This window comes from Dermacentor andersoni, chromosome 3, assembly GCF_023375885.2.
Source record: "Dermacentor andersoni chromosome 3, qqDerAnde1_hic_scaffold, whole genome shotgun sequence".
NCBI classification, from domain to species: Eukaryota; Metazoa; Arthropoda; class Arachnida; order Ixodida; family Ixodidae; genus Dermacentor; species Dermacentor andersoni.
Genome location: NC_092816.1, coordinates 139548556 through 139567059, shown reverse-complemented (window position 1 = coordinate 139567059; position 18504 = coordinate 139548556). Strand labels below are relative to the sequence as shown.

Here is an 18504-nt window from a genome sequence, read left to right as displayed (position 1 = left end):
CGACCAATTTGAGAGACCTCGCCGCACCCGTTTATAGGCGTTGTGCTCCGTACGCGCTCTTCTCAACGTGGCACTCGGGAAGGCCCAGGCAGCGGCTGGCCGAAACGTTGCCGAAACGGCGCAGCTCGCGAGTAATCCCCAAGACGATCCGGCGCCGCGCATTACGAGGGTTGGGCCGCGCCGGATTCCTTGCCCGCGACAGGCGGTGTTTACGCTTAATCTCGTAGAGCCCGTCAAGCGTAATTTCAACACGGCGACCGACGCTTTCTTTTTTTTTTCTTCTTTTCGGTAGTCATCGACGAACCAATATCAAAGTATCTAAACAACAAGTGTTAGACGATTCAGCTTCAATGCGGAAGCGTTGTTCCCAATACAAAAACCGCTCGAAACGCCGAGCTTATAGGCAGGTTTTAGTACCCGACCTGAGCATCTTGCGTACGGAGGCGGAATACTGTCATCGTTGTGATTCAGCGTTTTTCCTGGGCTGCATAGCCAGGGATTCCAGATACTGCCGTGAAATCCAGTTTCTTTTGTCAGCAATTATGCAAGAGAAACTCGAAATGCCGAATACATGTGTGTGTTATTTACCGTTATACTTCTTTTGAGGGGGTGCGAGGGTGGCGCATCCTTTTCTTTCTTGTGACACGAATTTACTAGTTGAAGAGACGCGATGTCGCCACGCAATCGATTTTAATCTATCTAGTAAAAGGCTCCACAGCGCGCGCGCGTGTGTGTGACCCCCATCGTAGAGCGGCAGCCAAACGACCGCGTGACCTCGCGCGCAGCCGTATAGAATACCACAACCACTCAACCACCGCGGCGGGCACGACGTCATGTCATTGCGACACCCTTTCCCATTACTCTCAACTCCGCACAACAGACGCACAAAGTAAGGCAGAACGACATAACGACGACGACCACCACTTCCAGAGGCGGTCGACGTGCGGGGATTCTGGGAACGAGTCATCCATCCGTCAAATGGGCAACCGCGGCACAGCTCACGTCGCCGCCGGCCACGGCCGATACGTGCGGGGATGCGCCGCTGGGGAAGCGAAATGCGATCAGAATCGCGACGAAGCCAGCACCACCGTCGAGTACAACACGGCATTGCTAACGGTTTCACGTACTTGCGACGGGAATGGCGTTCCTCCGGCATGAAATATGGATGCCCCCCCCTCTTTTTTTTTTTTTCATTGTTCGTGGTTCCACAATCACGCGTCGCGTATCGCCCGAGACTCGTTATCGAAATTAGGCAGATAGCGGCCGTATCAGCGTTAATGAAATAACAGTGATTTCGCAACGACACTGCAGCGCAGCGCCGACAAAGACGCAAGAATGCGTACAGTCGCGATCAATTTGAAGGTGATCGCGCGAGCATCGACCGGCGGGCCTTCCAAGCAGCATAGCGGCCGATTTCGGAACTGCGAATATAAAAATTGCGCTGCCTTCTTCCCATGTTATGCTCATCCAGGCTGCAACCATCACCCCCAAGACGAACTCGCCACATTTTTGTGTTTGTTTCCCTTTCATGGCAATGATCTGTGTGCGTCGCTTCCTCATGCATATCTTGGCTAACAATGACGCCTCTGTGCAAAAGCTCATAACGCAATCGAAATGAATTCGCAGGTTATGCCGTGAACGGTGACGGGAGTGACAGCTTTTCAGGGAACACCAAAAGAGAGAGAGGGGAGCTATCTGATGTTTCCCTCTCGACCGACGGTAATGACGTAACGTGGCGCTGCTCCTAGTTTTGGTTGCCGCTCGAGCGATCACCTTCAAATTGATCGCGACTGTACGTTGCACCGACCACAGTGGCTCCTCACGGTGCACGGCGATAACGCACGAGGATGACAATGAATGACGCCGCTGCATCGTCGTTTCGAGGCGACACGCGCGGAGTTTTCGATGTTTTCTCCGTCGCTTTTTACCGTTTGCTCCTGTACGCCCGTACACTGCGATTTTTGCAGGTGCGACTAACGAAGCAGCGCACGGCTCAGTGTTGACGCTCGTCCCGTTCCCTCTCGTTTATCCCAGTTCGTGTTGCGCCTCCCGTAACTCGCTGCAGATAACGTTTTTTTTGCCCACAAACGCACACTTGGGCAGACCTCCAAGGCAAACCCGTCCGCACGCGTGACGACTCAAAGTTGGCAGTGGAAGCACGCCGAAGGGCCGAGACGGTTCGTATTACCCTTGCGGCAACTTGGCAAATGCTCCGCGGCTCTCGGCACCTTCGATCGCGCGCACGTAATCTACACGAGGGCGCGACCGCAAATGCCGTCCGGTCCAAGGGTGCCAGTCGACCCGTGGGGTCTAAGTATCGACAGCTCTGCCAACAGCGAATGCTCGGAGCCGCAGATCCGATCGGATCGAGGTCGTTCGGACGGTTCGCCTTCCTCAAAGCCTCGCGTGCCCGCTCCGAAGCTGTCCGAAGGGCTACGTGCCGACAGCGCGCATCAAACAAACAAAATGCTTGTTTGCGCATAGCAACATGTGTAGGATAGTCGAGGAAGTCGACGAACGAGATTACATACGGCGGGCCTCATACGAAAGAAACAAAAACGTGAATGACCTGGTGATTTCAGCACAACAGTGAAAACGAACACAATAGATCACGAAACGAGACCATCTTTTTTCAACCAGCTATAGTAACACAGTTGTCACGCGTATGCCGTAACCTTATTCGACTCGAAAATAACCATATCTATAAAAGCGCTGATAAGCTGCTAAGCGGACAGCCTTGACACGTCCCGTGTGTTATAAAATATCATAAGAATCTTGCCGTAACTCGGACTGTGGCTTCCACCACGACATTGTTAGATATGGAGCTGTTTCCTGCGCCTACTTCGAGTTCCCCCGGACCACATCGAATCGCAGCACATTCCAGAGGATCGCTCGAGCCAACAAGTTCACGTGCCAACAAGTTCGTACGCCGCGGTAGCTATTCAATGCTTGAGTTTTCCAGAAAACGAAGGGATCGCCCGGCATTGTTGCAAGGAAAGTGGGTCCCGAAACAAGACGGCTGTGACGTACCGGGAAGGCCTGGCAGCGTCGCACCGGTCGCCTTTGAAGAAGGCATTTGCCACCACAGCGGGGCCGTACCACCGGGAGCAGGTGGGCCCTCGGACAATGGAGCTCAATCATCCCCCCTTCTCCGCCTTTGAAGAGAGCATTGCACCACAGCAAGGCAAGACCGCAGGGAGCCGCCGGGTGTGACATCACTGCACGGGTGCCTACCATTGGCCGAAGGTGGCGTCATCTGAGCGGGCTCTCCCATTGGCCGAACATGACGCGACTTCCAGTCTTCGAAGGGTTTAAAAGAAGCATTCCAGAGAGACCAGAGCATTCCCTGATTCACCTCTCTCGAACTTCTTGCCGCGGGTCGCAGCGTCCGAGTTGCTGCCGGCCCGTAATGACTGTACGACTGTTACTTGTCTCTCACCTCTCTGTATATAATGTAAAATAAATCCTCCCAAGTTTTGGTTTTCATCCCGAAGTCCGTCCCTCAACCCCTACAACATTATTCCGTGTAACGTACGTAAGAAGCGTTCTGCTATTGGCGTCTACAGGGAATGCGGATCGCCTGCTTCTCACGTATACAAAAATTGTCACGCTAACCGACCGACTGATCGCGATCGCCGACCACGCGTGCATGCGTGCATCGATCGAAACGAGCAAGTTTGCGAGACGTCTCGCGCGTGTGACCGCTTCGCACGTCGTTATCGTCATGTTGTTTGCTGTCCCGCTTTACCCGCAAACTTCCAAGCAGCTTAACGCTCAATTGGCTCCGAGTGCACGGCGAGTGGCTGTAAACAAGCACACGACAAGGGTAGAGGCATCGGGAGGAAACAGTTCGGACGCGGGCACTCATTCCCAGGCCGCTCGCTAATAACACGCCCGGCGCTCGCAGCACGTGCCGCGCACGCCAAGAAACGGCGCGCCGAGCGAAACGCGAAAGCGCGCTAATTAGCCGCAAGCGTACGTGTACGGCGCGGGCTTCCGCCGGCGCTGTGAGGAAACTGCGTGCGCCTGCGCACGGCACGGGAGACAATCGAATCGCCGGAAAGGAAAGCACCTGGCGCCCGCCGCCAGAGAGGCGCGCGATTGCGGTGGAAAAGGACAAGGCCGCGCCAGCGCGATGTAAACAGCGCCGCAAGACCAGCGAGGACGCCGGAGACGGCGCACACACAATGCACGACGAGCACGGACGACTTGCGCACAGCGCGGGTTTCCCGGCGTCCGCGTTTGTTCTCCGCGGTGTAGGCGCGTTGCTGCGGCGGAAACAATGGTGTTTGCATGGAGCGTGCGCTCTCGTTGCGATATACAACGCCCGTGCTCTATTAGCGACGCGCGCGAGTACGAAACGGGCGTCGACACGCTTAATTACAAGTGAAAGCGAGTTGGTCGCTATCTAGCCGTGATCCGAACAGATCGCGAAAACCCTGCACAACAGCGCAGCGTATGGCTGGCACGAAACCGACCGAATCCGCGACCGCTGACAGTCGCTTTGTCAGCTCGACTGAGCGGGAGGTATGTTCCCGATGATATAGGGCAATTTATCGTCAAATTCCCAAAATCGAGGTTTGAAACTTGTTTAGCTTCAAGTCTGCGGCAACGACTATATATTAAGCTTCGAATGCGGTCTCTAATAGTTTCTGTATCGCCCAGCCTTCCAAATTTTCGATCACCTTAATTCTCAGAGCCGCAGGTCTGGCCGTGGTTGATTACATCCTCAAACTGGGACGAATTTTCCAGCAGCTGCTACAAGGGTGTCTTTTATTCTAAGAGCATCGCTGGCTTTCCCTAAAGTATCCTCGTATAATCAACTGCACGGCAACTTTCGTTTCTTCAGAAACCCCACACTTTGTACATGTATAGACACAGTGTTGTATAGTATTAAGTTTCGATAGTGTTGTTTTTAATTCTACGCGCCTAACGGTCGACGTTGCGCGCGCCGATGGCACTAGCGCGTTCTCGGGTATACGTGAACCCACCTATGTCATTGAACTCTCGCTGCTAGTCCGAGTCCACTTCGGCCTCCTCGTACACTGATCCCGTTGCGCCTGCAGCCCTCAACATCAAAGACACCGTCTTCGACAGCTGTCGCATGGGATGCAGCTCAACTGTGACGCACCTTACCATGCAAGTGCGCGCCTGTGCGGCGTATAATCCGCTCCACACTGTCACGAGTGGCCTCCCCGCGTACACTTTCGGTGCACGCTTCGACCGCGAGGATGGGGCGAAACAACGGCCAGGTGCAGACGAAGGGACTTTGTAGTTTCACGGTTATCGTAGCCCGTCTCACTTGGTCCGGCATCTCTCTCCTCTTTGGACAACGCCGCCCGCACTCCGGGGACTCCACCCAGAGCGCGAGGTTGCGAACAAATCGAATGCGCACGATACGACGCCAACCGTGGCACCGCCAGCAACTCACCTTCGCTGGGTCTTGCGGTGGATTTCTTCCTCTTCGCCCTGCTCCCCGGAGCCATCTGTCTCGTCCTGCACGCACAGAGAAAAGGGAACAGGCTCGAGTCAGCGATCGGCGTAATAGGAATACGCACACAAGACGCGCGCTATGAACGTCTAAGGTCAAAACAATCGCTTCGCGTCGTTGCGTTATACCTGAATAGCGGGCCAAATCGTGATTGGAACCATAATTGGCTCACTAAGGAGGAACATTTGACAAGAGCTGCGCATGCAAATAACACGTACGCACAGGCGGAAAAGAGATGCCGCGGCTTGGATGAAACCTCGAGACATTGACCCGATCTCTACACGTGCAAAACTGATTTCCCATTCGATTATGTTCACCGTAGCCCTTTTTAAGGGCAGAAAAGTCGACAGAAACGTTTAGTCAACAACACTCGACGATGCGTGAAGGACGAGGCAACATATATACGCGCACTGTGCCATTTAGAAAAACTCCGTCCAATACAGTATTGCCCGTACGAAAATTGAAAGCAGCTCTGTTACACGCTATGATGACAGTGGCGCTCACCCGCCGTGCATGGTTGCTTAGTGGCTATGGTCCTGGGCTGCTAAGAACGAGGTCGCGGGATCGAATCCCGGCCACGGCGGCCGCATTTCGATGGGGGGCGAAATGCGAAAACAACCGCGTACTTAGATTTAGGAGCACGTTAAAGAACCCCAGGTTGTCCAAATTATTCCGGAGTCCACCAGTATACGACGTGCCTCATAATCAGAGAGTGGTTTTGGCCCGTAAAACGCCATTTTTTTTTAAGCTAGTGACGTTCGTTCACCGAACCATGGCTATACCGCCCCTCGAACGGGCAGTGACTAACGTAAGTGTGACTTCCGCGCTTCACCGGTGAACTTACACTTTCATTGCGAACTAGCTCCGAACGAATTCACATTATGATGGGCGACTCTTCCGTTGACCGCGCTAACGATGACGTCACTTTCCCGCGGACGTCCAATCACACTTTCTGCGTGACAGTTCACGCACCGCGGGTCATCACGTCTCGGAAGTTTCAAGCCAAGCACCGTCCGCCCAACAAGGCCGGACGCGAGGCGCACAAACGGTTGTTGTCGAGGCCTGGCCTCGACAATTCAGCAGTCGGCGAAGCCAGGAGAGCAACACAGGTGACGCGCAGGGCTAAGCGTCCGAACGTTTTGCGAGGATTATACGTCGCAGTAAGTCAAATTGACCGTATTAAATGTCGTAACAACCAGCCGTCTGCCAGACGGAGGGCTGCGACAAAGTGCCGCGATTTTGATTAAGGCGCAGAATTACAGGAAGCGCTAAACGGCGTCATTACGGCATCAACGAGGCGAATCGCAATGCAGCCACGCGGGAGTCGCAAAACAATTCGCAATAGACGGTGGCCGACAAAGTGACGACGCAAGTGAAAAAGAAATATATATTACGATAACAATAAGGCAAGGCGGCGAGAAGTCGCAATGAAAAGAGGGCAGCGACCGCTGCCTGCCTGCCGGGTCTCCTCAAGAGCCAGTTGCTTCGTCTCGCGATCCAGCCTGCAGAATGGGCGACGCGGCAGCAAGTGGATCGCGTTACTCTGTATCCGCGACTCGAAAACAGGCAGCGGGTCCTTTGACTCCGAATGCGCACCCGCCCAGCTGAGAGCGCGCTGCAGCGGCCGCAAACAAGAGGCCTGAGCGGAGCGGACGCCAAACCGTAGCTGCACATTTCGCGGAAAACTCGTTCCAAGCTTGTAGCGGCGTGGTACTCTTGAGTGCGTGACTTTCTTTTTCTCCCGCTTTTCACGAAAGTTCCTTTACCTCGCGGTTATCACCTGCTATATACAGTGTTCCAAACCATTCGCTACCGGTGCATGCTTCAAATCGCTTGCGGTAAGTGGTGTTTGCCGTGACGCTACCTTGTACTCCTTCCCGTGCAATGGGAACTTGCAGTTCCCGCCGCGGTTCATCGGCTGCTTTGCTCACTATAGCTGTTAAGCACGAGGGCAAGGGATCGACTCCAGGCAGCGACGACTGCATTTCAATGTGGGCGGTATTCAAAAACGATCGTACAGTTGCATTATTCGGCATGTTAGAGAATCCCATATGGTCAAAACCTAACCGAGAGCCCTCAGTTCCGTACGAAGTGCCGCCGTAAAGACTTCAAAGCTTAACGCAAGAAAAACCAGAAAATGTAGAGCGCTTACTTCGCTTTATTACTATTATCATTCGTAGTAGTAGTATTGCAAGCGCGACGTCTTCAGTTCTTATAGTAACGTACGTAATACCCTTCACGTCCATCAATTAATTAGCTTGTTGCGTTAAGTAGCCGAAACAAAATCGTGATTTTCTATCACGGCGTGCATTACAGGCCACGTGCCGCTTGGGGACTTGCCCATATTTCTTCTTTTTTTTCGTTTCACTTCAATAAATGGGCGGCCAGTCACAGCGCGCAACTATACCACCGCTATGAGCAGCCATCCACTCCAGTAAACTCGGACAGACACCTCCTCACACATCCCGCCAACGGTACGAGCGCGCCGCGCCGTCTTAAGAGCGCGCGCGCACGCGCGCAAATGGCCGCTGAAGCGTTTATAAAGCGAGCGAGCGTCCAAGAACAATGACCGGAAACCCCGAGCGTCCGGCGTGCGGCCACACGAGGAGGCGTGCCCCCACCACGGCCGGCGCAGCACAGAAGCACCGCGATACACAGCCGACGTCGTTCTCTCTCTCTCTCCGGGGCCAACCGGTCCGCGGGAAGACAGCAGCGAGCCCGCATCGCGCAAACACTCGGAAGCCGCCTTCGCCGAGCAGTGTCCGTTCGGGTCGTCGTTCTGTCACCCCGCGCGGGTTGCTGCTGTTGTGTGTCTCGAGGCGGTGTCTCGTTTTTCTTTTGAAGCACAAATGTCGTCGGCGTTGTGTTGGCTTCCGTTTCGACCGGGGACCGGCTTCCTCGGTGACGCAAGATCACCGAGGCTGACAGCTGGTCGAACGTCCCGCGGAAGGGCGCAAAGGGCGCGCGAGCGGCTTTCTGCGTGCTGCACGAATCCGTGCATATACATAAAACGCTAGCGACGAATCAGCGAGAGACAGAAGAGGAATTGAATGCATAGATTAGAGAGAGAGAGAGAGGCGCAGAGGGAGCTCCAGTATTCACATAGACCGTATAAACACGCGCTGCTTTATCATGAATTGTTTTGAATTTAACTTCTTTTTGGCCCTTCGTTACTGGTTGACGTGACGCCATGGTGTTCGCTATAATGAGTGCCGGCAACCAGCTTGGACGGGTGATGAGATATGTATAGAATGTAAATAAAAAACTTAACCTTATAAGTCGACTCCCGTTAGTTATACTTTTGGCTCATTCGAACGCAATTGAAAGTTCCGGAGAGAAACCATACACTGCTATAGAAAGAAAACTCGTTTAGTTCGAATACGAAAGCATGCAGTTTCGGTTAATTCAACCCCTTCCCCCCATCCTGAGTTCCATTATGAGCGTAGAAATCACTAAAAGCTTGAAAACACAAATCAATTCAGCAAACGGCGCTGCTTCTTCCCAGAAACGACGGTGACGGCATTAACCTATCCTGCAGTTATAATGCATAATGGCGACTTACGGTGTGCCACTGGCGATGCCGCTTTTGAGGATTTTTTTCAGCGCCGACGGCAGTGTTAAGATCAGTGGGAAACTGACCGACGATAGTTCTTGTAATAGTGTATTGAAGTAGTCTGTCAATGACGACAGACTACCTCATGGAAAAAAAGAAAATTGAATTCGCTCTCTTTGCGGCCACTTCTTAATGTGACCTTTCACCGATAATTCGACCAAATTTCTCGGTCCCGCAAGCATCGAATTAACAGGAATCCATTGTACTATACGGCCACTGAATAATGCCCATACGAAGAAAGACATCGTTCTCAAGACTCCCTAGGTGCTATTCTGGAAACTGTCAAATTCCACCCCGTTGCCGTTTTCAGCCAATCAGAGAGGCCGAAGCAGCTCTGCGGGCCAATCAGACCTGACAAGATGGCGAGTTGGACAGTATGCCGGAATCTTACAATGTCCAGAACAGCACTCCTCGCTGATGCTGGACGTCCTTCGCCTAACAATATGCGCTGCGCGGGTTCTTACGGAGAACGCCGTCCCTCGGCCAGCGTACACATAGTGGTTACACATCTAGACCGCATCGCTATAGTTTGCGTTAACATTAATTACATTCACTATTGAAGACGCGCAGCACGCGTCGCACGCAACAGGCACCTTCATGCTGCTGCATAACCACACAAAGCATCACAACCAAGTCGCGTCACTAACGCGTCCGACAACGGCCAAGGCACACATATGCGCCGTGTACCGCGGTCATTGCGTACAAAGCGGCGAGCTAACACACGCAAACACAGGAAGCGTGGGCACGCCACACACGGCGCGTGTGTCGCCCACAGGCACGCCGCGGCCGACCACGGCGGTCCGCAACGCAAGCAATTCTCAGGGTCTCCTCGGCACTGCTTGGGGGCTGCTCGCCAACGAACATTAATATACGCGCCGAGATGCTCGTCCAAGACCGCGCGGGCTGGAAGACGCCTCCGTACACACACGCACAAACACACACATCGCTGGCCTGACGAGGTCGGGTATACGACTCGAGGTTATAAAAAAGGGAGACAGCGAGCTCGCGGCATTCGAGCGTGCCTCGCTCGCTTCCGCAAAGCCGCTGCGCGCTCGCGTTTCGCTGGCACTTCAAAGGAACTGGCGAGTCTTATCACATGCGAACTAGAGTCAAGAAGCTGTCGGGGAGCGCACCGATCGGCGATCGGCAGGGGCACGTAAGTAGAAAATGCGTGACGCAGCAACGTTGACGCGGCACCGCTAAAGTGAAATAGTTATATGTTTTATTGATATACTGCGCTTGTGGAATGCCAAAACGTCCTCAAGCAAAGCCTCGGAAATCTCAGAAAATCACAGAGACGAAACAAACGGTGAATCAACATCCCGTGAGGCCATGGATTTTGAGCGTCTGCCTCTGGGTTGCTGAAGAGTTTATCGCTTAAACCAGGAGTACATTAAAGGAACGGATGACTCAATCGAGAGTTTTAATAACTTGAAACAAACAAAATTCAACGAGGCCGGTATAGCTTGACGTCCGTGGCAACAGACCGACGCACTGGAGTGCGACCTATAAATGCGCGAAATTAGAGAAAGGGAAATTTGCTCTTACTTCAAGTTCTCCACTCTACTCACCAATCCTTCGGCTAAATAAGTGCGTATGAAGCCGGGAAAGAATATATTTTTCAATGCTGATTTGCACGTTCCGTTTACTATAGTACAGCTACGCCGCTATTTAACACGAAATATTTTTAATGGCAAAGACTCTGTACCAACAAGACCCACTTTGAAGCCTTTTTCTGTTCACGGCCGATCCCCCAAAGTGCGTTGCGCCATTTCACAGAGGAACAACGTATCAACCAACCTCACTGATTAGAGAGCTTCGCCACACAGCGGCAGGTGGCATAATACGTAATAAGACTGAAATTCGATTTTTTTTAATAGGCCGTTACAATTGTTACGCTGTCACTCAAACTATACCAGTGAAACGCTCACTATGTCAAGCCGGAAGCACTGATCATTCTTCATCCAGTTCCAAGGCAGAAAGTGACCCGCGCGTCCCGAGAAAGAAGGCAGTTTAGTCGATGGGAAAGGAGAGAGGCCAAGCCCTGAATTCTTCCATGTTGCACGGCCAAAGAACGAGATGCGGTTATACCACCAAGAGAAGCCCCCATAAAATGTACGTTAAAAGCGATGGCGCGACGTTTACGAGTACTGATATGTCTATGACTACAATTATCATTCGGCCCATTTAATTGATAAAAGCAAAATCATGTTGAGTGCTTAAACCGCTCATCAGAAGCTATGCTAATTGAACAACCGCAGCAACGCACCGAAATCGCGCCATGCGACCCGCATTTTGACATAGCTCATCGGAAAACGAACGTGATGAGAGGGCTAAGGGGTGCTCGGCATGCAATAATGCTTTAGAAAGTAAAATTGGGCGCATCAAATCGGAAGGGTCCCAAGAATAGATCGAGATAGATATGCAAATTTTAATGAAACACGCGAAGATGTTTGCCTGGATAACTGCCTGCCTGGCGTACTCTAAGCGGTGGTTGAGAATTGTGAGATATACACACACATCGCACAGACACACAAATACAATAACGGACACGCACAGGGAGACTAAAACGCAGTATTTGCAATGACGCGTTAACACAAACGCATAACGGGAAATTGCGGGCGTCGACAACGTATACCTTCGAGTCAGGTGATCGTTTCGCGGCGTGGGAGCGCTACGACGGAAGGTTGCACAAGTGGGTCGTTAAGAACTTCGCTAACAAAGAGATGGAGGAACAAGAGCTGTTTACCAAGGACGGGGACTTTCAAGGAGACGGGGTAAAAAAAAAAAAACTTTTGCGTATATCAACTTTTTTTACAGTGCGAGTCATTTCCGCGGGCGAAACGAAAACGCCGGACCAGAACTCACAGTTACTCGCTGAAAGGAAAGGCTTGCGCAACGGGGGGAGGGGGCCTGCTATCCGCGCATATATGAGAGTGCGGCGGTCGCGCACCGCGAAAACCGGAAAGGGGTCCAGGAAAGGCACGCACGCACAGCGCTTCCGAGTGAACGCGCAAGAAGCAGCGTGAGTGAATAATCACGCCCGGCAGTAATTACGCGAATCAGGAGAGCATATATCGGCACGCACGCGCACTGCTCAGCGGACATCAAGGACGGAGAGCCTCGCGTTATACGCGAATAGTCAAGACGAGAGGAGGCGCGGGTCGACTCTCTCGGGGAATTAGGCCCCAACCGAGCCGGCATTAGAGCAACCTCCATTCGAGCCGAGGCGAGCGGCGCGAGCGAGCGAGTCGCGGAATACGCTTCCGCGTATTACCGCACGCGACAGACCGGAAAGACTGGGCACGTGAGCGATGTTATTATTATACGAGCGACTACCTCGACCTGCGTCTTTGGGTACGTGGCGGCGCGTCATTCGCACAAGCGCGGTCGGTCGACGCAAACTGCACGTGTGGTGCGCGCGGCTGATCGAGCGAACGTCGGTGAAATGCGCCGATTTAAACGACAGTCTATTGACGCTTCGTACAGTGGAGTCGTGCGACAAAAGCTGATATCTAGGCTAATAAAAAAAAAGTATGTCAAAAGCCTTATGTAGGCTTGAAGGATAACCTGTACGATCGAGGGCAACATCCAGCAGCTTTTTTTTTTCTTTTTTAACTTGGCTCTTCTAGTAGCTATATACACCGCGACTCTGCCAAAATTTCGTTCTCGGTGACACAACAGTCAGAACGTGGGCTAATGTGACGATGGTTCCCAAATTGTGCGTAACACACACACACACACACAGAGAGAGAGAGAGAAGCCCGTGCGCGCCCCTGCTGCTCGCGGAACTACAGGAAACGTGGCATTTCGGAATAAATTTCAAGAGCCCAGCAGGCACTCAAACTCGCAATAAATGAAATTATAATGTTTGGAAAGCTCGAATAGTTGTATAAATTTGTATGGGAACAGAAATAATAGCAGGTTGGTTCGCATTCAGAAGCGGAGTACAGGCAGACACTTCATCTCTTGCGCGCTTTGTTATCGAGATATTCGCAGACTTCCGAGTTCCGGCGTGTGGATCCGCCTATCAATGACCGTAAAATACAACACAGCGGCACCAAACTCGCGAAACAGGGAAAGTCTTCCAAACTGAAGCCAACAGAATGACGCGACACTTGTGTCGAGCCTTTCGGGACTGCAAGAGTAGAGAATGAAATGAGCGCAGCCAATCTGGTCCGTCTTTCGGGATGCAAGCATGAAAGACCTGCAGACATGCCGACTGCGGCGGCATGCACACGGGGCTTTCCCGCCGAACAAGTAGGCGTCCCGTCCAGCGACCGGCTTCACCTTTGCGCACAACCACCGTAACACGCAGGGGCGGGCTCGTTAAGCAACCACGTTAAGCTGGTTACGTGCCCTCGCCCCATCAACACGAGCGGAACGGACTCGTTACTCCGCTGATTCACGCGAACGCATACATCGCCGGCAGTGGCTGCATCACGGGAGAGAACGTTCCGGTTCCAACGGCGACCGACAATCGCGCTCGCCCATAGGCGAGTCCGAAAGAAAGAAAGAAAGAAAGAAAGAAAGAAAGTAATGGCCGCCCTTAAAAACTTGGGGAGCATCCACCTCGCACGCGCAAGAGCGACCGAGCAAAAACTAAACGCGGACGCTGCAGCTGGTTTTTCGAAGCGCAACGCAGCCACAACAGCGAACGCCTACGAAACCAAGCGTGGATGCTTCCTCGTTCCTTGAAGATGGAGAGAGGGCGAAGGGGATCGAGAAAAGGACTTGTAACAAGCGTGCGAGACGAAGCGAAGGGAATGAGACATCGGCATCAACTGCAATACACGGCACGTGACTGCGCAATCACGAGACAAAGGGGAAAAGGCGAGTGGTCCCCGCTGCCGTGCACAGGCCGCGCGCGGTCAGCTCACGCGAGGGGAACACGCCATTCATCGCTGTTGCACGCAGTTTGCTGCACGTTATCTACGTTATATAAGTGCAATCTATTTAAACGTCGTTTTCGTTCGAAATTTTTACTCACGACTGCCGTAAACGCGATGCTGTAGGATGTACAGTCAACTACAATGTTTCACCGAACGCGAGATGTCAGAAAAAGCTGAATGTCCGCGTAGCTTCACAACGCAGCCTAGTATTCGCGTTTACAGCCTCTACAAGTATATGTGAACAACACTGTGATCTTCGGTTTTACTGACTGCTATCATAGGCTGCTAGCTCCAAAATTGAACGTTTTTCTCAAATCCCGTGGTGCGTAATCTTTTGCGGTTCACTGTACATCGACGCACACACGTCTGAAAGGCAGAGTCCTCTTCCAGGCTCCGTGTGTTTAAATTACATTCCCGGGTTTTACGTGCAACAACAAGCGCGCCGTAGTGGGGTACTCGGGATTATTATGCCCACCTGTCTTTTTTTTTTTTCTTCTTTTTTTTTAACGTGCACCAATTGCATGGTACACAGGCGTTTTCGCGTTTCACCATTATCTAAACGGAGTGAACAAGGAAACAAATAAGTCTCCAGCTGCGCGACACAGAATTGCGAAGCCCGCGTTATAGCGCAGCACGAGGAACGCAATACATGTAGGCAAGTGCCGTCATCCCCCCCCTCCCCCCCCCCCACCCTCCCGCCCCTTCAGGCAGCATCTCCTTCGTGCTCGTCGTCCCGCTTCTGCACGGAACTCGAGCGCGCGCGACGACCTCCGCGTTTGCATTGGGGATTAAGCGAGTCTGGAGCAGAATGCTCGTTGTGCGCAAATATTAGGCGGCCGCAGCAAAAAGGCGTTGTAAGGCTGGCAAGCGTGAATGGCGCGCGTACGCGAGTGTGGGCGGAATACCAGACGCTCACCCTGTGCCCTAAAGCACCCGCCACGCCCCCCTTTTTTGTACTCCTTGGCGGACGACCGGAACTGGCGTGCTTGTCCGCACTTGATGTGCTCTGTAATCCCGGAGTTGACCCGCGCGATGGGCAACGAAAAGCCGACACACTGCCAGAGAGGAAGCTGCGCAAACGGGAAGTCGCACGAATCGAGGGGCCCGAGCGTAAACATTGATCGTCGCGGGAGGTGAATGCAGGAACGGAGTGCTTCTGCGGTTAAAAAAGAAAGCATGCGCTGCTGTAACGGAAGCTTTTCTGAAACGCACACAAAGGCGTAACTCGATTGCGGAAGTGAACACGCAATGCAACGCTGTCGAGCGTAACTGCAGAGAAAAATAAAAATAAAGTGGAAGTCCTTTGCTGCTCATTCACAAAGTAGCTCGTACAAACACAGCGCACATTTTCATCGGCGGGCCTCGTAAACCCGGATAAGAAAAATATGAGTCTGGCGCATACGATAGCGCCGAGCGTACTTGAAATCCGTGCAGTGCCACGCGTCACGCAACTTCGATGCACGGAACTGGAGCGAACAAAAACAAATAACTGGACAGCGGCAAAAATTAAAAAAAGAAAAAGAAGAAACGTGGAAGCACGCAGGCCTATCCTTCAAGCCATTCGACTCCCGAGATCGACGCGCGCGCCAGCTCCGGACAGCTAGGGAAATGCGAGGAGCGAAAGTACTGTCCGGGAGGTGCACCCGCAACCCCTTCGTGGGCAACCCTTTCGGGTGCACAAAGAGACGCGAAGGAAGTTGCGACGTCGGATACCTATGGTAGTCGGAAGAAAGAGCAAACGACGGGGGCGTGGCGTGAGCCGTCCCAACGACCCCGACGGGTCGAAGGGCTTGAGGCGCTCGCGCCAGGAGTCCGTGACGCCGCTGTTGCAAGAGTAAAAGCGCCCGTCCATGGAAGCCCCAGCACCCACCCAACGGGCCGACGACGTGCGGGCAGCACTGCCGAACAAGACGGGGGACTCGAAAGGGTCACCTCCGCGTCCGGCCGACAACAAAGGCGCCCTTGCTGCAGGCAGGCGCGTTCCATTCATCTCGACCAACTCACGGTCGTTACAAGGGCGAGCAGCGGTCCACGGTGATCGTTCCTAGAGTCACTGGAGTCGTTCCGGGACACACGAAATAGCCGCTGTTTTCCCCCTTTCGCGTCTCGCTTTTTTTTCCGTAGTCTACCGCTGCGCGGACTAGCTACAACCCGGCAGAGTCGTCGTACCACGGCTACGAGAAACGATCCGAGGAGAGCAGGTCACGACACAGAGGGAAAGCCTTCGGCCCTGCAGCATGCGTCTCTCTTTCTTACGCGATACACCTGCGTTTTTTGTTTTTTTTTTCCTGCGAGGACCAGCGGCGGGCACGAAAACAACGGGGAAGCCCGGAACGTGGGCGGACGGCGGCCACGCGGATAACTCGAACGCACTGCGGACCAGCCGGTGGGACGGTGCATCCCATACCGGTCGGCGAACTACGACAGGGTTGAGTGCGCTTCGCCAAAGCCACCGCTAGACCGAAAACGAAGGGGAGGGGGGTCTTTGCTTCCGCAATTGTTCTACGCTATACAATCCATGCCGGACATGACCAGTCTCGCTACAGAGGACTCGCTACTGTCAAGACGCGAGCGCGAACCCTTCCGCCGCCAGAGCGCCGTGCTGTGTCCTAAATTGTTAGGGTATGTGCGCCCATACCGCTCTTTGAAATGCAGCCTAAAGAAAATAGAACGCTGATCTCGATAACGACAGTCCGTCATGTACGCAATACCACGCATGCCGATTAAGATACTTCACGGCGACGTATAATCACAATAAGTAAGGTAACACTTACACGATACGCAAGTGTAAACTAGAGCGCCAGAGAGCAATAACGAAAAAAAAAATACAAGGAAGTTAACCAGACTGTACCTGCTTTGTTACAGTACACTCTGATGGAAGAAGGGAAAGGAAAACGGGAAGAGAATTCTAAAGGGATAAACATTCAGGCGCAGTCACGCGCAGACAACGACGTTTACCGAGAAGTTACTATGCGCTCGCCGAGGACAGTCGTCATAAATAAGTAGGACCCCGAAGTTCTTGATGCCGTTCAATAGTTGCGAAGGCGAGACATCCGACTAGCGAGGCGTATCACCCTATATTCCAAACAGATAAATCACACACACACACACACACACACACACACACACACACACACACACACACACACACGCCTATGATTTCGTGGGTGCGTCTCTGCTTAGTGTGATGAGACAGGCGACCGACAAATCTGTTTTCCCCTCCGCCTTTCTTTCTTGCCTATAAGGAATTACGCTTAAGACGTCGCGACTGTCCAGTAGCGTGCAAGGCGCCGGTTGCCCGTGACGCGACTGACGGCAGAAGGTTACGACAGAGACACATCACGAATCGCGACACGTCTACGTGACACGATACGTCGCGTCATTCCTGATCACACCTGCGGCCTCGGAGAAACTTGCCGCGACAGCGTGCACGCCGCGCTGGCCCCGCCGCACCGCGCGTCACCGGTGCCCGGCACAACGATGTCCCCTAAAACCTCAAGGGTATCGAGGACGTCGCCAAGCGAACGACGAGTCACCGTCGCATGACGCGCGGCACGCGATTCGGAGCGCGGCGCCCAGAAACGCTAGCAACGCCGCAAGGCGAAAGCTGGAGGGCTTGGAGAAGTTCGACGACAGAGAGAGAAATATATTTCTAGTTAGCAACTTCGCAAGCAGAAAACCTGGGGGGGAGGGGGGGGGGAGAAAAAAGCGGTTCTTCTGTAACGACTGAGATGTTTGCGACAGCAAAAATAAGTTGAATAGGAGCAGCATTTGTTCCTACAGCGGCCAAATTATATTGCTCCAGTCGTGTTCGCACATGGAGGCGCGCGATGAATCGTGTATTCTCAAACTTGTCCTAAACCTGTCTTCTTGCCCTGTGGTTGTGAGGGTTTGCATCTGAACAAAAAAGCTGGAGCATCCTCAAGAACAACCGCCCTCACGCAAGCCTCTCCTCGACCTCCGAAAACAACATAGTCGTTCCACGATGAACTATAGTGTTCAAGCTAGCTGTCGTGCGGCAGCAAATCCCCGCTGCGTTCTTCGCGTGCCGCTTCCCGACTCCAAGTAGGCTATTTTGATGCTGCGTCTTCTGCTTCCCTATCAACCTTATACAATTGACGTACGTCTCCGTAATCGAAGCGCGCCCACGAACGAGAAGAACACGCAACGTACACAGCCACGTGCCCATAAGGTTCTTTATATAGCTCGACACCAGCGCACGGCTGCACCGACGTGACCCGAGCCAGGCGATCGACCGAACATCCGGTGCCCGCAGCAGCAAAGTCGCCGGATGACGTGAGCGCGCTGCGAGTCTGTCGCCAACAAAGCGCGCACGACGACTGCACCAGTCTGGACGACCGGAGTCGCGGTCGTTCCTGAAATGGGAACGGTCACGCTCCCCCGCCCACACAGTGTGCGTGATGAGCGGCCGACGCGCGACCGCGGGGAGCCGGCCATGATACAAACAGTGCACTGGTGCGCAAAGCACGGCTTCCTGCCGCAGTGCT

The 18504-nt window shown here is 53.3% G+C and overlaps 1 protein-coding gene across 2 annotated transcripts in view; it reads right to left on the bottom strand.

Moving 5' to 3' along the window:
- ssh (Protein phosphatase Slingshot) overlaps window positions 1-18504 on the bottom strand; it is a 330763-nt gene that overhangs the window by 184293 nt on the left and 127966 nt on the right. For both annotated transcript variants that reach the window (XM_072287309.1, XM_050173200.3), the window contains exon 2: window positions 5432-5496. In XM_072287309.1, coding sequence (XP_072143410.1) covers window positions 5432-5496 — 65 coding nt within the window. The remainder of the gene's footprint in view (window positions 1-5431; window positions 5497-18504) is intronic.